Raw genomic sequence first — 16,777 nt, 5'->3', positions numbered from 1 at the left:
TCAACCATCTAAATGCATGGTTGCTGTGAATAGGGAACCGACCTGAAATTTGGAAGGAAAGATGTTTGTATTAGTTTACCTATAGTTTTCTATTTACACATTAGCCAACATGTTAGTCTCAGCCTATATAAACAATCATCACTACAAGACATGATCTATCCACGATTGAAGGCTCCTCGAAGAATCAACCATGTCGAACTTGAGACAGAATTGACATTAACAAAGCACAAATGACACAAGCAAATCTACTTAAAAGATATTGACTTTTGTAGCTTTCCCTTCATGTAAATACAGGGTGTTTAAAAAATATTGGACCCGATTTGAAATCGATCTCTGCAACCACGAACCGCCCATGAATGAAACTCTTACCACTTGAAAGGGCGGAGCATAGATAGCGGGGCATAGAGAGGGCGGGGCATAGAGTTTCAATTTATGACCGATAGATGCCTCTACCAGCACACAAACAGCCCCTAGCCTCAGTCATTGGCAAGACGATGACCCCACCGCGACACAAGGGGCGTTTTGCGTTCTGCAGTTCAGCAAAACTGAATCCATAATTGCGGTGCAGCGGTGCGTTTCAACGGCGTTTTGGCATTGATCCGCCAATGTCAAAGAACATTCGTCAATGGTACCGACAATTTGGGCTACCATGCACCTCAGAGGAAAACGTAAGAGAGGCATTTGGGGCGAATTCAACTATCGTCTCGATGTTGTCCGCACAGCAGATGGAGGGAACATAGAGCATTTATAAAATGGCTAGTAAAACTTGATAACTCATCAAACCGTTTGTAACTTTTTGTGTAATTGTAACATGTTGCCATCGTGAAATATCCTGCTTTGAAATTGGGTCCATATTTTTAAAACACCCTGTATATATGTGTTGTAGTAAATGCAATTAAAATCAATGTATTCAGTAATTTTTATTTCTATCTTTTTTATAATACAGGAACCGAATTTGACAAGGCAGAAGTGAAAAGTATGACAATGAAATCACCGAATATCCTCTTACTATCCCTCATCAAGTTGTGATCTGCAGCAATTATTAATCAGCTCTGCTTGAACATCAAAATGATAGTTTTGTAGTACTGCACACCAACACATTTGGAAATTTAATTGGCAATACAGCACTTTTTTGGAAGCGTCTGGAAACCACCATCCTTACAAAAGTTCCTCCATATACGAAAAAACACAAGTGTTGGTTATTTTGTAATCAAATGAAAACAAGGACGCAAAATAAGCTTTACGTACACGACCACTCCCCCTACTGGGAACAATGTCATTGCAATCGTAAGATGTTGCTTCTGGGTTTGTGAAATGTCATAATCATGGCTGCATATGCTGTTGATTTCAAGGGTCTGCAAAACAATATCTCAAATTAAGCTGCCCTGCAAATGGTATCTTTAAAACATACAAAACATTGCTTATTCCTTAATTTTTTGTTCAGTTGTAACCAGCTCTTAATAATCACAATTAATTGATCACATTTAAGATGCCCTGCCAGATGCGAGGTGACCTGGATACATAAACCTTCTCGGATAGCATTCAACCCTAGACATCTACCGAATCCAATCTTGTAGCAGATTACAACTTTCGCAAAGAAAAAATACTCAAGTATTAAAGAAGCATTTTCTCAGATCACTTAATCAGTTATCCACTGAATACACTTCTCTGCACACTCATTCAGGACCAGGAATCTTCAAACTCTGGATAAACAGCATGTAATGTGCAAGGTTAGATCCCAAAGGCAACTAAGATATTATGCAGAATCATAGTTTGTAAAATAGGGATAAAACATTTTAAATGCTATAAACATTTGTCATTTATAATGCACCAATTTCCAATCACAGGGATTTCAAGAAAACATTTTGGACATAAATGCTCATGCATATATGCGAGATGCCACAAATAGTTCACTGAACCCATCAAAATATCCTCGGTGAACACATTTTCATAAAACCTCAATTCAAATGTAGTAAACTAAAGCCTATGTAGTATTCAGTAATAAAGCAGAAGAAAAACATGAATGCTAAAAAAACTCTCAGCTCTACAGCCCATATGGGAACAATAAGAACTCTAGAGGCAAAACTGTGTTGATGAAATCAACAAATGACAACCTTGCAGTATGGGATTCCAAAGAATGTCATTGTCTTTTTAATGATGTACATAATTTGAGCCAAGTAACATTTCTCAACATAAAGTGTCAAAAGCGCAAAATGTTAACAGCACATCGTCATTTCCATAAAATGAAAAATGTACACATGTATAATAAACGCGGCAGCTGATCTGTTTTTCCCCCCAAGTGTATATTGCCTTATCAAAAGCATCACAAATTTCTCAACAGTTGGGTCCTGTTCTTCACCACAAGCACAGGTGTGCACATTACCCTGCAGACCTTAATCACACAACCATGTCATACTATCCTATTTACACATTACCCAAGACTTCCACGAGAAAGAGACTTATGAATGCAAACAGAAAATAAGGAAAAAAAAGTCACCATTAAATGTTATTCCAAAAACAAAAGAAGATACATCTGTCAATGACAACAGCCCTGTTCAGTATTTTATGTGCTTGATCTGCTTAAAAGAAATACGTAGCAAAAATATAAATGGTTAATAATGGTTAGTGTGCACATGCATTCTTAGCAGGGTTAGAATGAGTGGGCCAGCATAGGAACCAATGGGCTAGCCTATGTTAAAGCATCACAAACAGGTGTGATCTGATGTCAAACCTGGCATGCAGTTTCGTGTATCAACGCCAATGGAAGAGTATACAAGGTTAGCACTGACAGCTAAAGCAATGTGTATATCACATTGCAAGAAAGTTAGCAAGACGAGTGATAATACAGATTATACAGTAATGTTATAACAGAGAAAGCTATTTAACACCAAGCACTTCTCGATCCATGTAATGTGGTGAAAATGTTTCATAGTAAGGTTCTTAGTGCCTTTAAAACTATGCTAATTAGCAGCATACACATATATGTCTATTTGGGCAAATTAAAACTGGTGTTAAAATTAACATGTGCATATTTTGCAGCTACAGATCATTCTGCATTTGGCCTTCAAAATATGCAGATATTTCCCTATGTTGGACATACACCATCAGCACACAAAAACATCATAAAGCAAATTGCATCTTCACTGCTGTCAATTAAAAAAAAACACTTGACAATATATGTGGACCAAGAAAATATATTATTGTCAAGTTGATGAATACCATAATTTTCAATGCTTTAAACCCAAGAAGGCCGGCGATGATTCTACTGTGAACTAAGTGCCATATTTAAACAGGAGAAACAGGAGTTTCATTAAGAGCCAGGCCGGCCTAAAACCGTTTTTAATATAACACCACATTTTCTTTCACGTGTTCCCAAATATAATCCACAGAAAGAATACAACAGAAAACAAACGTTACCACACTGGAGAGGGGCTTGCGAAAACAGTGTGTGCAAAATGTTAAGGAAGTGTTTACAACCGAAGGAACAGCCAGCTATAAATGTACAGCAAAATACAAATCCAGGAGAGACCCATCAGTTAGTTGCAGCAGCTACTGCTTGTTTGAGATGTGGGGTCGATAGGTACAACGTTTGATTTGCCGCCTGGATTCTGCTGCTCATTCTTCGGAAGCTTCTTGGCTAAAATGCATGAAAAGAGGAAAACAGCAACACTTACTTACATTCAGAAGCAAAAATGCAACCAAAAGAAACATTTTACAAGGCAATTAGATTATTTTATTAGTGACAGGAGCTAATTCTAGATAGGAACAAACAGTATAGGTTGTGGCTAGCATTTAAAAAAATGGGGAAGACTATGAGACATTTGAAACTTCGATACAGCCAAGATACAAACCAGTACATTAAGTCTACATGGATTTATGCTTCACAATTGGAAAATAAATAATAAAAATGGTGAGAGCAGCAAATTATCCCTATGAACAAACGGGAGGGGTGGTGCTCACCGATAGCAAGGAACACTTCATTCACATTCATGGCCGTCTTGGCTGATGTCTCCATGAACAACAGTCCATTTTCTTCTGCATAGCCCTGGGCCTCCTGCAAACAGAAATGAACATCAATTCATACAAAATAGTTCAAGTGATTCTGATGAAATGCCACAAATGTAACTGAACCAGTGGCATCAAGTCCAAGCTTTTCCACTGCAGCCCTCACCTCCCCAGACCCACATCTACGGAGGTTCTTCACTCCATATTGGTGAATTGTTTAGCACCATTACTTCTTACTGCAGTGTCACAAGTGGAGACGTGTTTTGTTAACTTCTTCACTTTAAATATATGAAAGGTACATTGACAACATGTGGTGTCCTGCTTGTGTCAGATGCATCACTTCACCTCAAACTCCACCATCCTTTGGCTGGCAAGGTCAGCTTTGTTTCCTGAAAGAGCGATCACAATGGTGGGGTTTGCTTGTCGCTGCAGCTCCTTTACCCAGGTCTTGGCTCTGGCGAATGAGTCCTACAAATCCATAGGCATTGGGACAGCGGCTTGTACACACTTTGTTGAGAAAGCAACAATTAAGTGGACATGAAAAAAATAGGTTTAACCCTTTCTGCGATAAAACAGGCATTAAGATGTTAAAACACCAAATATATACCTTTTGCAAGGCATAAAGTCTGCATGAACCACACATACTTGTGGCAAAACAGACTTCATGCCATTGAAAAGGTATATATTTGGTGTTTGAACATCTTAAACGCCTGTTTTATTGCCAGAAAGGGTAAAACCTATTTAAATTTTGCATCATTTTCGATATTGGCAAAAAAATCCCTTAAAGTGGAAAAAGCTTGACTGAAAGCTTTCATGACTATAATGTCCTTCCTGAATTCGGTAACGTCATAACTGGCTGTGATGCTTCCATCCTACCTGCCTATGTTAGCAGTTTCTTCCGACTCTCTGAGTTACATTACCTTGTTAAATGTTTTAAATTAAGCGGCTAAATTTCTCACTAACATAGCTGCTGCTCCCTTTTCCTCGTTGCTTAATAAGCTGAATGTCTCATTAACACAGCCGCTGCTGCAGGAGCCGTCTCACATTGACATGCTCATCTCTAATCTCGAGCAATACAGAGGCTTCTTCAGCACCGTAGCCATGGGATTACATTAACAGATTGACACGCTAATCTCTAGGAACACAATGGCCGAGGTATACCTAGCTCTGCGATCTTACATTTACTTGCAAATTCCATCTCTAGCCCCGCCCACTTACCCTTGGATTATAACCATCTCAAACCTATATAACCTTTGGCTGCAGTAGCTCTCGCGATATTTATTCCTGCCTCAGCAGTCCGCCTGCTGTATTTTTTCACCTGAAGACGATTGCTTGTGTTGCGATCGAAACGTCGTGATTTTTAAAAATGATTGTATCATTTTTCTATCTACGTGACTTTACCGAAAGACCGAAAGAGAATTAGGTGGATAGTTTAGCATTTAAGGGTATTTCCTAACGAAAAAGATCAGCAGTTTAAGTGCACATTTTGGAGTCCAGCACCTATTTTGTTTTTACCATGAGAATTATATTTACAGCAGGGCTAGTGGTAATTAGGTTCCTCAGCGGTTGAAGCTTTGAGTTGGCACGACCGAGATCCTAAGCCCGAATCTGGGTAGCCACATACGATTAAAATGGGTTCTCAAATCTAGTATGGTTTCTACCGGGTCACAATGACTGCATAAAAAAAAACCCATCGTGTTAATTTGTTTAGCTTTGTCCACTAAACGTGATAAAACATGAGCTTTGAAAATGAAGAAATGGTTTGATGGACAATAAATGTAGGTTTCTCTGTAGAAGGGCACATGAGAATGTGCAGTGCTCTCTCAAGCGGATAAAAAAGGTAACTTAAAAGGATCGCAAAAAGTACATCGGTGATATCTTCTTCCACAAGCTATTCTCTAACACGTGGTGATGTGCTGCTTTGCAAGTGTGCAATTAACTCTTTTGTCTCGCCACGTGGCGAGAGCACAACTGGAATAAAACTGGGGGAGAGATGAATTCCTGATGTGCATACAGCAGAAGCGGCAATTGAGTGTGCGTGTGACCAGGTTTGTGATGTCGTAGACGACGATGGCCGCCTGCGCCCCACGGTAGTACATGGGCGCCAGGCTGTGGTAGCGCTCCTGCCCGGCCGTATCCCAGATCTCAAACTTCACAGTCGTATCATCGAGGGACACAGTCTGCGTCAGGAATGCCGCTGCGGTCAAAGAGAGAATGGAGTCTTACCAGCAGCTAAACATTTTGTGGCCATCATCCAAAACCAACACAAAGCTCAAGCATCACCAGTGTAAATGCTACAATCACTTAAAACAGCTTTTTTTGTAAATATTAATTGAAATGTTTGTAAATATGTATGGAAACCTTACATAATCATTATCATCAGCCGGGGTCTATGTTTTGGATGGACTCTAAAGGCCATTGCTATCTCAGTCTTGTGATACAACCCAATATTGTTCTATGACACAAGCAATTTCATTGCTCCATCTCCACGGTGGCCATCTACCCGGGTGTGTTCCCTCCTTTGGCTGAATCTTCCTTGTTAGTTTCAACCACCTGCCACCATTACAACCCTACCTCTAACCCTAAAGGTGTGTCCTGTCCAAGACCACTTAACTCTTCTTTGTGTACTTTTCAGCTTGGAATCCTGGAGTGCGTTTGGAATTTTTTTTTATTGGAAAGAAACATATCAATGTGGCTATAGAATAGTTTTAATCACTATATATTTCCTGTTATCACATATGCATCACAAACGTGGAAATGCATTAAGAAAATGCTAAAAAGTAGAAAATGCACAAAACCTCATTTCACAATAATTTACAACGACACCTTTGCTGTTGAAAAAGTACAGGTTTGTAAATTAAATGTTTTACATTGGTGCACGCACCACAAGAGGGTATGGCAATCAATGTATGCACTGTATGTATGTAGAACTTCTTTCACACCGAATGTAGCCAAACATGCTAATCGGAAGAGCGGGGGAAGGGCAAAAAAATAAACACAAAAAGCAGTTCGACAGAAATTAGTTTTCAATCTAGATTTACTTCCTAATATCGAAAGGAAGAGCATTCCAGACGGCCGCAGAAGCGCATCTGAAAGCACGTGATGCAGTGACCGTCTTTGTCCAATGGTTGGCAAGAAGCCACTGTCAGGAAGAATGGAGTTCGCTTGATGGTTAATGCTCCTTGACGAGATCAGCAAGGTAGTGGTTCATTTGCGATTAAGCACTTTGTGTGTCATGAGTTCAAACTTCAATCTCATCGTATGTAGCCAACCATGCTAATCGGAGGTGATAGATATTACAGGAAATTAAAGGGAACGTACTGAAGATAACAATAAAACAGATATATATTTATAAAATTTTAACATTTTAGTCCTCAGTGACATGTGGCTTTGAGGTCAATTGATAGGTTAATTACTGCTTAATTAAAAAAATTGTTAATAAAATTAAATTGGCGACATATATTTGGTCATGATAAAAATAAAAGGTATTGTACTTGTGCCTTGTATTCATTTATCAAGACAGAATTTTCCACATTACAACTGAAGACTGAATTGTAAGCCAGGGACAATAAATAAAACCACAAACAGCCTGATGCTAGTTAATGTACAACTTTACATGTATAATGAGCCACTTCCGCGACACATCGTGTAGAGGGTATTTCTTTTATCACTCCCACTGGGCACAAAACAGGCCAACACTTATTATTCTTCCTCCCACTGAGTACAACACACGATATTCACGTCTCTACTGGCTACACACAGCCGATCACTCAGCGTGGTCCCCTCGCCCTCACTCAGCCACGCCGCTGGCTGGCGGCGTGACGATGACGGCGATGGAAACCACGCAGGAGGTCTTCCACGTGGCCAGACGTCAGAGAACAGCGACACAGCCAGGACCCCACACACGAGCCCCTAGCCCGCTCCCCCTTATATCCCCCCAGGCGTAGCCAGGCCACGCCTCCGGCCACGCCCTCTCGTGGAACCTTCGAGCAAGTTCCCAGAGTATCTCAGCTAACCCCACCTGTTGCCTTTGCCCCAGATACACCTCCTTTCCCGATTGGTTGTTACTTCTGTGCCCGTACCCGTGAATCCCTTCCCAAGCCAGCAGGTGTCACCCTGTCATGCCAGCAGGTGTCACCCTGTCATTACACAAGGATGGTGGTTGTATACCATCTTACTTGTGGTGTAAACAGTCAAAGCAAACATTCCTTTATCAACAGTCACTTTACAAAAGAAATACTGAGCTCATACAGCCAACACAGTTGATAATTAATCAAGGATGGCATAAATGAACAATATTCATTAAGTATTGAGAATCCAATTTTAAATAAGCTTTAAATGGAACACATTTCCACTATTTGGGCGATAACGTCCTTTATTTATCAGCCAAATGTTATTTAGCTCTAGCAATGAAGTTAAAAACAATCGATTGTAGCTTTGTGGACTGTTTTTATAATCTACTTTAAGTTATTTTTAAACTTAGAAACTGTAGACTACAATATATCATGTGAGGTGCATTTATATTTTGACACTATGAATTCAAATTGTATAACACCCTTCTCTTATGAAAAATGTAAAAGGATCTTCATGAGACACTTTGATGTCATGCATTAAATTATCAATCAGAATTCCACAGCACTCCATACAGTTGGCTCTGTTGTAAGCAGAGTTAATTTACAGCCCTTTGAAAATTAACTATTGAGTGAAGGTATCCCCACAATGTATTTTAATGGAGGTTGTTTGACCAGACTTTACCACACTGGTCAGTGCAGTTTGGTGAAGGGGTGTGAGGGGCCAGTTCTAGTTCTTGGCATTCTCTGGTCTGACACTGGTGAGACTAGGCCCGAAAAAAGGCTATCTCTGGTGTAGGCCAATCAGTTTCAAAGACAATGCAAATAATATTATCAGAGCGTGTTTGTTTGCATGTTCACCACAAGTCCTTGTGGTTAATGCAGACTTCATTCCTTGCAAAAGGTTTCTATTTGGTGTTTTAACATCTTAACACCTCCTGTTTCATTGCCAGAAAGGGTAAAACCTACCCTTATTTTTTCATACTTTGATACTGGCAAAATGGTCCCATTTTGATAATTATTTCATTATAGTGATGGAATTTTTGTTGTAGAAAATTATATTGACCAATAAACCAGATACACATATCTGTATTGAGAATAAAATAACGTTTTTTTTTTAGGCCATCCAAGTGCCAGCTGTGCACATTATTAAATGTGATGAACGGCAGGCAAGCGAGAAACAATAATAACCCTCACCCAGCGAACAGAAATGTAGTGCCCGCATGTCTCACCACCAATGGTGCTCTCCTGGAACTCGTGGAACTGTCCCTTGACAAAGCGCAACACCAGGCTGGACTTCCCCACGGCAGACTCGCCTAGCAGCACCAGCTTGAACTGGCACATCTTGTTGGTGGCTGTCTGGCAATTGGGCCGGCTGGCCGACCCACGGCTTGCCATGGTGTTGTTGCTGCTGCTGTGTGGCACTGCGGGGAGGGTGCGTGCCCAGATTCAGCCGAGGCCTCGGCGGCAGAGATGGTAGTGGAAGGGGTTGATTCAATACTGCACACGGACAAAGCAAACGTAAGTAATAAGAATCGACTGTTACCTTAAACCAGTGTACCAGAGATGCAACTTCTCATCAACATAACTTTTTTTCCATCACAGCAATAGGAAGTACATTTCAAGAACTAGAAAACAGGAACCACAACGAATTATTTAAAAGTAAGCACATGTAAAACCCCAGAAACAAAAACGAATTCGATGTTGTACATGAGGGTACTTTTAAGCCATACTCTTAAACATTACTTCATCAGTAGCGTTAATCTGTTCACGACACATTGGCAAATTAAACGACTTAAATTGTTTCAACACTGAAGCACAAGTAGTGTTGAAGCAAATACCATTATATTGAATAATCTATGGGTGGCATTTCATTTGTACAAAAGCAGTAACTTACCAAGATGAATTACTGGTAGTTTTTACGTAAAAATGTAAGTGATGACGTCACCATGATGTTACATCATCGTACTTTGTTCATGTACGACTTTTTTTTGCAAAGTATATAAGGTTCAAAGCCACTTCTGAGTATTTTTTTGTAATCCTGACTCGTTCACATTACAGCTTACAATTATTCTTTGAAAATAATGACGACCTCTGGCACTGCGTCCACAGCGTCGTGTTCGTTGAACAATTAGAAGTATTTTTCATACGTAAAGGGCGGCACCGTGTAGCCGGGTGACATCATCACCACCATCATCATCATCCGGCTCCAATTGACTGTGCGCAAGACGTCGACATTAAACAAAGAGTAACAGGCACCTGCTGCAGAAATAAAAACACGCAGAAAGGCTGACACCCACGAGGCACTGATAAACAGCAGTACATTACACGTGTATCAAGCGGAATTGTTGCTACTGGAGGAGGGGAACAGGCGCCACCACCACCACCACCCTCCCCGACTTCTAGATCTCAGACACGATGGCCTTCCACGTTGTCCAGCCGGGAGACAGGCAAATGCGTGATGAGAGGGGGTCGTCGTGTCGCCTGAGATTGACGAGTACCGGGGCGTGAGAGATTGACGAGTACCGGGGCGTGAGCTCACAAGGAGGAGTTGGGGGGGGGGAGAAGGTTAATAAAATAAGACGGTGCTTGTTTTTGCGCTTAAATGGTGGCAGCGTGTAACAAGAGTCGACTTCTCACGCCCACACGCGCAAGATTGCGCGAGAGACTCGCGGCGCCCGGTGTGCCGACGGCAGGCGAGGTCGCACGAAGCTGCGAACTTTTGACTGCGTCCACCGCGTCTACGTGAACGAGCGCGTCGTCAATAACGTCAACTGTACACCGCCCGTGCCGATAACCCCGGGGGGAAAAAAAACTTCACATCTTGCCGGGAATGCGCAGCGCGGCCTCAAGCAGCAGCGCCGACCCTCCCGAGAGCCTAGGCCGCAGCCACAACAAAGCAGCCGGGGGCTGGGGGGGGGCAGCTACTCACCCCAACATCGCGACCCCCAACTCCCCACACCCCCCCCCCCCCACCTAACTCGCTAGGTGACAACGATAACACAGACGTTGTTACAATCGCAACTTACGGCGGACCCCCCACGCCACCCCCCCGCACAAACACTCCCCTCACCCAACCCAAAGCACGGCCACACAATGCCAGCCGAGCCGCACGCTCAACAGCTCAGCCCCGCGGAGAGCGCCTTTAAGGACTCGGGCCAAATGGGACCGCCTCGCCCGGTAAGCTGCGGGCGTCGCGACCACTGCGAGTCGCCGCCGCCGCCACCACCACTACTGCTACCACCACACGACCTCCTCCCCCCCACCACCACCGCTACCACCACCACACGACTCCCCCCACCACCGCTACCACCACCACCGCTACCACCACACAACCTCCCCCCCCACCACCACCGCTACCACCACCATACGACTCCCCCCACCACCGCTACCACCACTACCGCTACCACCACCACACGACTCCCCCCCCACCACCACTACTGACCACCACCACACGACTCCCCCCACCACCACCGCTACCACCACCACCACACGACTCCCCCCACCACCACCGCTACCACCACCACACGACTCCCCCCACCACCACTGCTACCACCACCACACGACTCCCCCCCCACCGCGGCCTCCCATCCCATCGCGCCGCCATCTTCTTGGCTCCCCGACGCTGCCGCCTCAGCCTCGGGACTCTCGCGGCGCTAAGCGGCATAGTCGCGTACCAGCAGGTCTCCGGTTCGGGGTGGGTGGTGGGTTCACTTGGAGATGCACGGCTGCTGTAGCTGCTGTAGCGGCTGCTTGTTGTTGTTGTTTTCGCCTGCTCGGCCGATCGCGCCTCTCGCCGCCGATGAGGTGAGGTCGGGCTTTGGGAACCGGATCCGGGGCGAGGCAACGAGAACCGGTTCTCCGTGAGGATCCGGTTCCGGTGGCGGTTACCACGGGAACGAAAAAACCACGGCAGCCGGGTCCAGCGCCGTGGGAACAGTCCCCACCCCCGTGGCAACCGTTGTTGGGGGGCGGGGACTGTTCCCACGGGGACTGTTCCCACGGGTCCAGCCCCGTGGGAACAGTCCTCGCCCCCCAACAACGGTTGCCGTGGCAACCAGATCCGAGCGGGGGAGAAGTGGATGGTGTATTCTTGGTTCTTTCGGTAAAGTCACGTAGAAGAGAAACAATAAAATTATTAAAATATTAAACCATAAAATTCTCAAGACGTTTCGACTGCAACATAAGCAATCATCAGGCGTGCTTGTGTTGCAGTCGAAACGTCGTGAGAATTTTATTGCTTTATATTTTTATTTTATTGTTTCCCTTCTACGTGACTTTGGTTCTTTCGGTAAAGTCACGTAGATAGAAAAATTATAAAAAATAAAGTGAAAATAAAAAATATAAAAACTAAAGAAAACCCACTGTAGACTAGCCTGGTTTTGATTTAAAGCTTTCGTGACTGCAGGGATTCATATTCTTGGTTCTTTCGGTAAAGTCACGTAGAAGGGAAACAATAAAATAATTAAAATATAAAACAATACAATTCTCACTTTTTCAACATTTCTTGCTGTGGTTTTCACACCTGATGATGATGACAGTCGAAAAGTCGTGATAATTTTATTGGTTTATATTTTTATAATTTTATTGTTTCCCTTCTACGTGACTTTACCGAAAGAACCAAGAATACGTAGCCTGATTCTTAAGCTGCTGAGCATATTGGCAGTCTGTAATGTAGACTGCAGCAATAGTTATTAAACTGAGTGAATGCACTGGCAGTTTATGTCAACTGTAGCCTGGTTTTGATTTAAAGCTTTCGTGACTGCAGCAATTCATATTCTTAACTCTTTCGGTAAAGTCACGTTGAAGGGAAACAATAAAATAAATATTATATATTTTGATGATTGCTTGTGTTGCAGTCGAAAAGTCGTGATAATTTGATTGGTTTATATTTTTATTATTTTATTGTTTCCCTTCAACGTGACTTTACCGAAAGAGCTAAGAATATGTAGCCTGGTTAACCAAACTTAATAACCAGGCACAGTGTCTACATTATAGATTGCCAGTATACTCGCTCCGATTAAGAACCAGGCTACAGTCTACATTAGTGTTTTTATATATAAAAAAAAATAATTTGTATTAACTTTATTTTTTTATCTCCGTGACTTTACCAAAAGAACCAAGGAATATGGATGCTGGTTACCAAGGAAACCAGGGTCCAAATAATAAACCGGATCTGAGAATGATAAAATCCGATTAACTTGACATGCCTGGTTATTTTGGAAAATAATTATATTGACCAATAAACCAGATACACATCTGTATTTAAAATAAAATTATTAAGGTCATACAAGTGCCAGCTGTGCGTATTATTAAATGTGAACGGCAGGCGTTAAACAATAACCCTCACCCAGTAAACAGAAATGTAGTGCACGCATGTTTCACAATGGTACTCTCCTGGAACTGTCACACCCCCCCGAGAGCAAAGGAGTAAAACCCTTGGTTACTTTGGGGGAAAATATCGATGGAGGGGGATTCTCAATCAGTCATCAGCTAAAAAGGTAACGTCGTGAAATAAGGTGGATTGCCGGGTGAGGCTCAGGACAACGGTTGCCACGTCTTCCACAGACCAAAATCGGGACATTTCTTAGTCTCGATCCATCAAGACCGTGCTATATACAGGACTGTAATATAGTTCAAACACCAGCGGTACCAGATCTCGCTACAAATAAATTCCTGGGACCTGAACACCGATGCCAATTGTCGTTAAAGTTGCCACCTACCCGAAAACCGGGTAGGTGGCAGCTATGTCCATGAAGCGATTGTGTAAGTCTAGTCAACACTGGTTAGATGGGGTCAAGACGCTCCAGACCAGTCTCTTTATGGAGATACTAGTGGGAAGTACCCGGCGTTGCCCGGGTCTAAAAAATATTTCTAAACTACTCTTAAAAATCGAACAGCAGTGCGTACCGACTGTGGTGGCACCCGCTATGATTACAGCAGTGCGTACTGTGGTGGCACCCGCTATGATTACAGCAGTGCGTACTGACTGTGGTGGCACCCGCTATGATTACAGCAGTGCGTACTGACTGGTGGCACCCGCTAGGATTACAGCAGTGCGTACTGACTGGTGGCACCCGCTAGGATTACAGCAGTGCGTACCGACTGTGGTGGCACCCACTATAATTACAGCAGTGCGTACTGTGGTGGCACCCACTGATTACAGCAGTGCGTACTGACTGTGGTGGCACCCGCTATGATTACAGCAGTGCGTACTGACTGTGGTGGCACCCGCTACGATTACAGCAGTGCGTACTGACTGTGGTGGCACCCGCTAGGATTACAGCAGTGCATACTGACTGTGGTGGCACCCGCTATGATTACAGCAGTGCGTACTGACTGTGGTGGCACCCGCTATGATTACAGCAGTGCGTATTGATTGTGGTGGCACCTGCTATGAAACAATTTGCTTAGGTAAAAGTTTTTTTTTTTTAACAAATGAAACTCATGAATAAAGGCAATGTTTATTGCACATGCTTTCGATATTTCAGTGCTCTATTGTATGACTATTACAGAGGTGCCTGTATAAAGTTAAGGCATAAGTGTAAATTACACACCTTTAGGTTGCATACATAACATTAGTCACGTGGGGTTTCACCGTTTTAATAATAATAATGCAGCATGTTAGATAAAAATCGCACATTTTAGGACAAGCCCAAAGAAACATTTAGGTAAAAGTAAAAAAAGGTACATTACACTTCATTGGAATACTTTCTGAATATGAAAACAATATGCAGTGCGATAAAAAAACTGCAGCATGCTCATCTCTTCAGGTCAAGTGCTGTTAATACCTGGGTCTTTGGTCATAAACACTGAGGGAAAGCATTGGTAAATAACACCTCTTAACTCCCCCCCCCCCCCCCCGCCAAGATAAAAACAAACTCAATTTTTTTTAATCAAAAACGGTCGACCATAGATTTGTAAAGTCAATGTTAAATCACAGTATTTGACATTCACACCTATAAGTGCCATTGTATTATGCAAGGATAAATAAAAAAAATCTCACAGGCTGTACCGTATTTATATTTCAAAGCATTTTAAGTCACCTGCTTAAAAATGAAGACAGTATATAAAAAAGGGAAAAAAGCTACTGCCAACATTAAAATTACAATTTTAATTAATTGTGCTCAATTATACCAACATAATTTAAGGGTTATCGCAAGGTACTGGTCCACAGGCAAAATGTTAAATGCACACAAAGCACAATTTGCAGCAGTGTTAAAGTGTCTAAATGCAAGTAATTTAAAATAGCACAAAAACACATGTTAATGCCACAAAAGAGATAGCCATAGTAACAGTAATAACGCAGTTCAGTAATCAATACCTAAACCTAGTCCTGTCCAGTGGTCAGGGACCTTGAGAAAGTACTTGTCCATGGCTTCACAGAAACGGGCTCGGTATAGCTCAGGTGACACCACCGTTGGCATTTTGCCTGCAGGGGGGAGAAGACAATGCCAATATATAAAAAAGCATGAACAGACAAACCCCTTAGGTGACGCCGCCATGGGAATGAATGACATGTGGACTAGGTCAAAGGTGACTAAGTGGCATTGCTATTATGTACCAGGAAGAGCAACTGTACCAGGCTGCAAGGGAAGGAGAGGCCTATGTATAACTTGACATTGTATGCAGCCAACCATGCTAAAATCAGGTGCGGGGGAAAATATGTTACACCACTAGTGACTGTGCGGAAAGGGAAGGTGCAGTACTTTTGATGTTCAAGGACTCTTAACCCTTTATTGTTATCGAGAACCACTTCGGAATATATTTGACACAATGCAAAAAAAGTGCTTAAACGTTAACATCCATGTACCTTGGCCACCAAGGATCCCTGCAGATTTTACCACCATCTCAAGCTTCTTGTCCCAGGTGAAGGTTCGTATGTAATCTAGGAGACCATAAAAACGGATTTAATAATGGATTTATTGACGTGCAGTTATATACACATCCATGACCTACAAGAGGTTGGGTGCAGCAGAGGAAGTGTAGACGTATTCGTTAAAGCCAAATACCATTAAACCACAAGCAAGCAAAACCTGATTTGGAGCTTTTGTGACTGCACGAATTACTTTTTGATTCTCTCGGTAAAGTCACGTAGAAAGAAAATAAATTAAATATTGTTTAAAGCTCCAAATCAAGTCAACCTCTACGGGGAGGATTTAAGTTCTCTATCTCTGTGTGTCTGTCTCGGCTTGTGTCTGTCTTTGTTTCCATGTCTCTCTCAAATGGAGCAATCTTTAGAAGAATGTAATCAACCAGGTAGGGTGTTGACTGTTATGTTAGCCGACTGTGTTGTATTACATTATATTTCTAAGTTTACTATCATTGCTTTCTCATTAATTCGTACCCGATGATGGTTGCTTGTGTTGTAATCGAAACGTCGTATTCTATTATTTATTTTCTTTTCTTTCTACGTGACTTTACCGAAAGAACCAAAGAGCATAAGCAAGCAGTTTGTTTCACAGGAGAAAATGTAAATAAATTCAGGAACATTAGTTTACTATACAGGGTAATTCTAAACATGCAATGACAAAACAAAACTACAAATCTATGAATAAAACATTACATTAATATTCTTGGTTCTTTCGGTAAAGTCACGTAGAAAGGAAATAATGAAAATAAAATAATTATTTTTTCCCTTCTATGTGACTTTACCGAAAAAACCAAGAATGAATCCCTGCAGTCACAAAAGCTTTAAATCG

At 42.3% G+C, this 16,777-nt stretch overlaps 2 protein-coding genes across 3 annotated transcripts in view; both read right to left on the bottom strand.

The window, feature by feature from the left end:
• Positions 1–905: 905 nt before the first annotated feature.
• LOC116948277 (ras-related protein Rab-5A-like) lies at positions 906–11,930 on the bottom strand. The gene is made up of 6 exons (XM_032964795.2): positions 11,753–11,930; positions 9,308–9,575; positions 6,051–6,202; positions 4,351–4,473; positions 3,961–4,054; positions 906–3,637 (listed from the first exon to the last, which is right to left on the bottom strand). The coding sequence occupies exons 2-6, from the start codon at positions 9,471–9,473 to the stop codon at positions 3,537–3,539; spliced, it is 636 nt and encodes a 211-aa protein (XP_032820686.1). The 5' UTR covers positions 9,474–9,575; positions 11,753–11,930; the 3' UTR covers positions 906–3,536.
• A 2,732-nt stretch (positions 11,931–14,662) lies between these two features.
• The window catches only part of PIKFYVE (phosphoinositide kinase, FYVE-type zinc finger containing), a 41,310-nt gene continuing 39,195 nt past the window's right edge, over positions 14,663–16,777 (bottom strand). For both annotated transcript variants that reach the window (XM_032964772.2, XM_032964781.2), the window contains 2 exons: positions 15,889–15,963; positions 14,663–15,507 (listed from right to left, as the gene is read on the bottom strand). In XM_032964772.2, the coding sequence (XP_032820663.1) occupies positions 15,386–15,507; positions 15,889–15,963 (197 nt within the window). In that variant the 3' untranslated portion in view covers positions 14,663–15,385. The remainder of the gene's footprint in view (positions 15,508–15,888; positions 15,964–16,777) is intronic.

This window comes from Petromyzon marinus, chromosome 2 (assembly GCF_048934315.1).
Source record: "Petromyzon marinus isolate PM22_M1 ecotype Great Lakes invasive population chromosome 2, UKy_Petmar_22M1.pri1.0, whole genome shotgun sequence".
NCBI lineage: Eukaryota > Metazoa > Chordata > Hyperoartia > Petromyzontiformes > Petromyzontidae > Petromyzon > Petromyzon marinus.
Note: the sequence above shows the minus strand (reverse complement) of the source record. Positions and strands in the feature narration are given on the sequence as shown.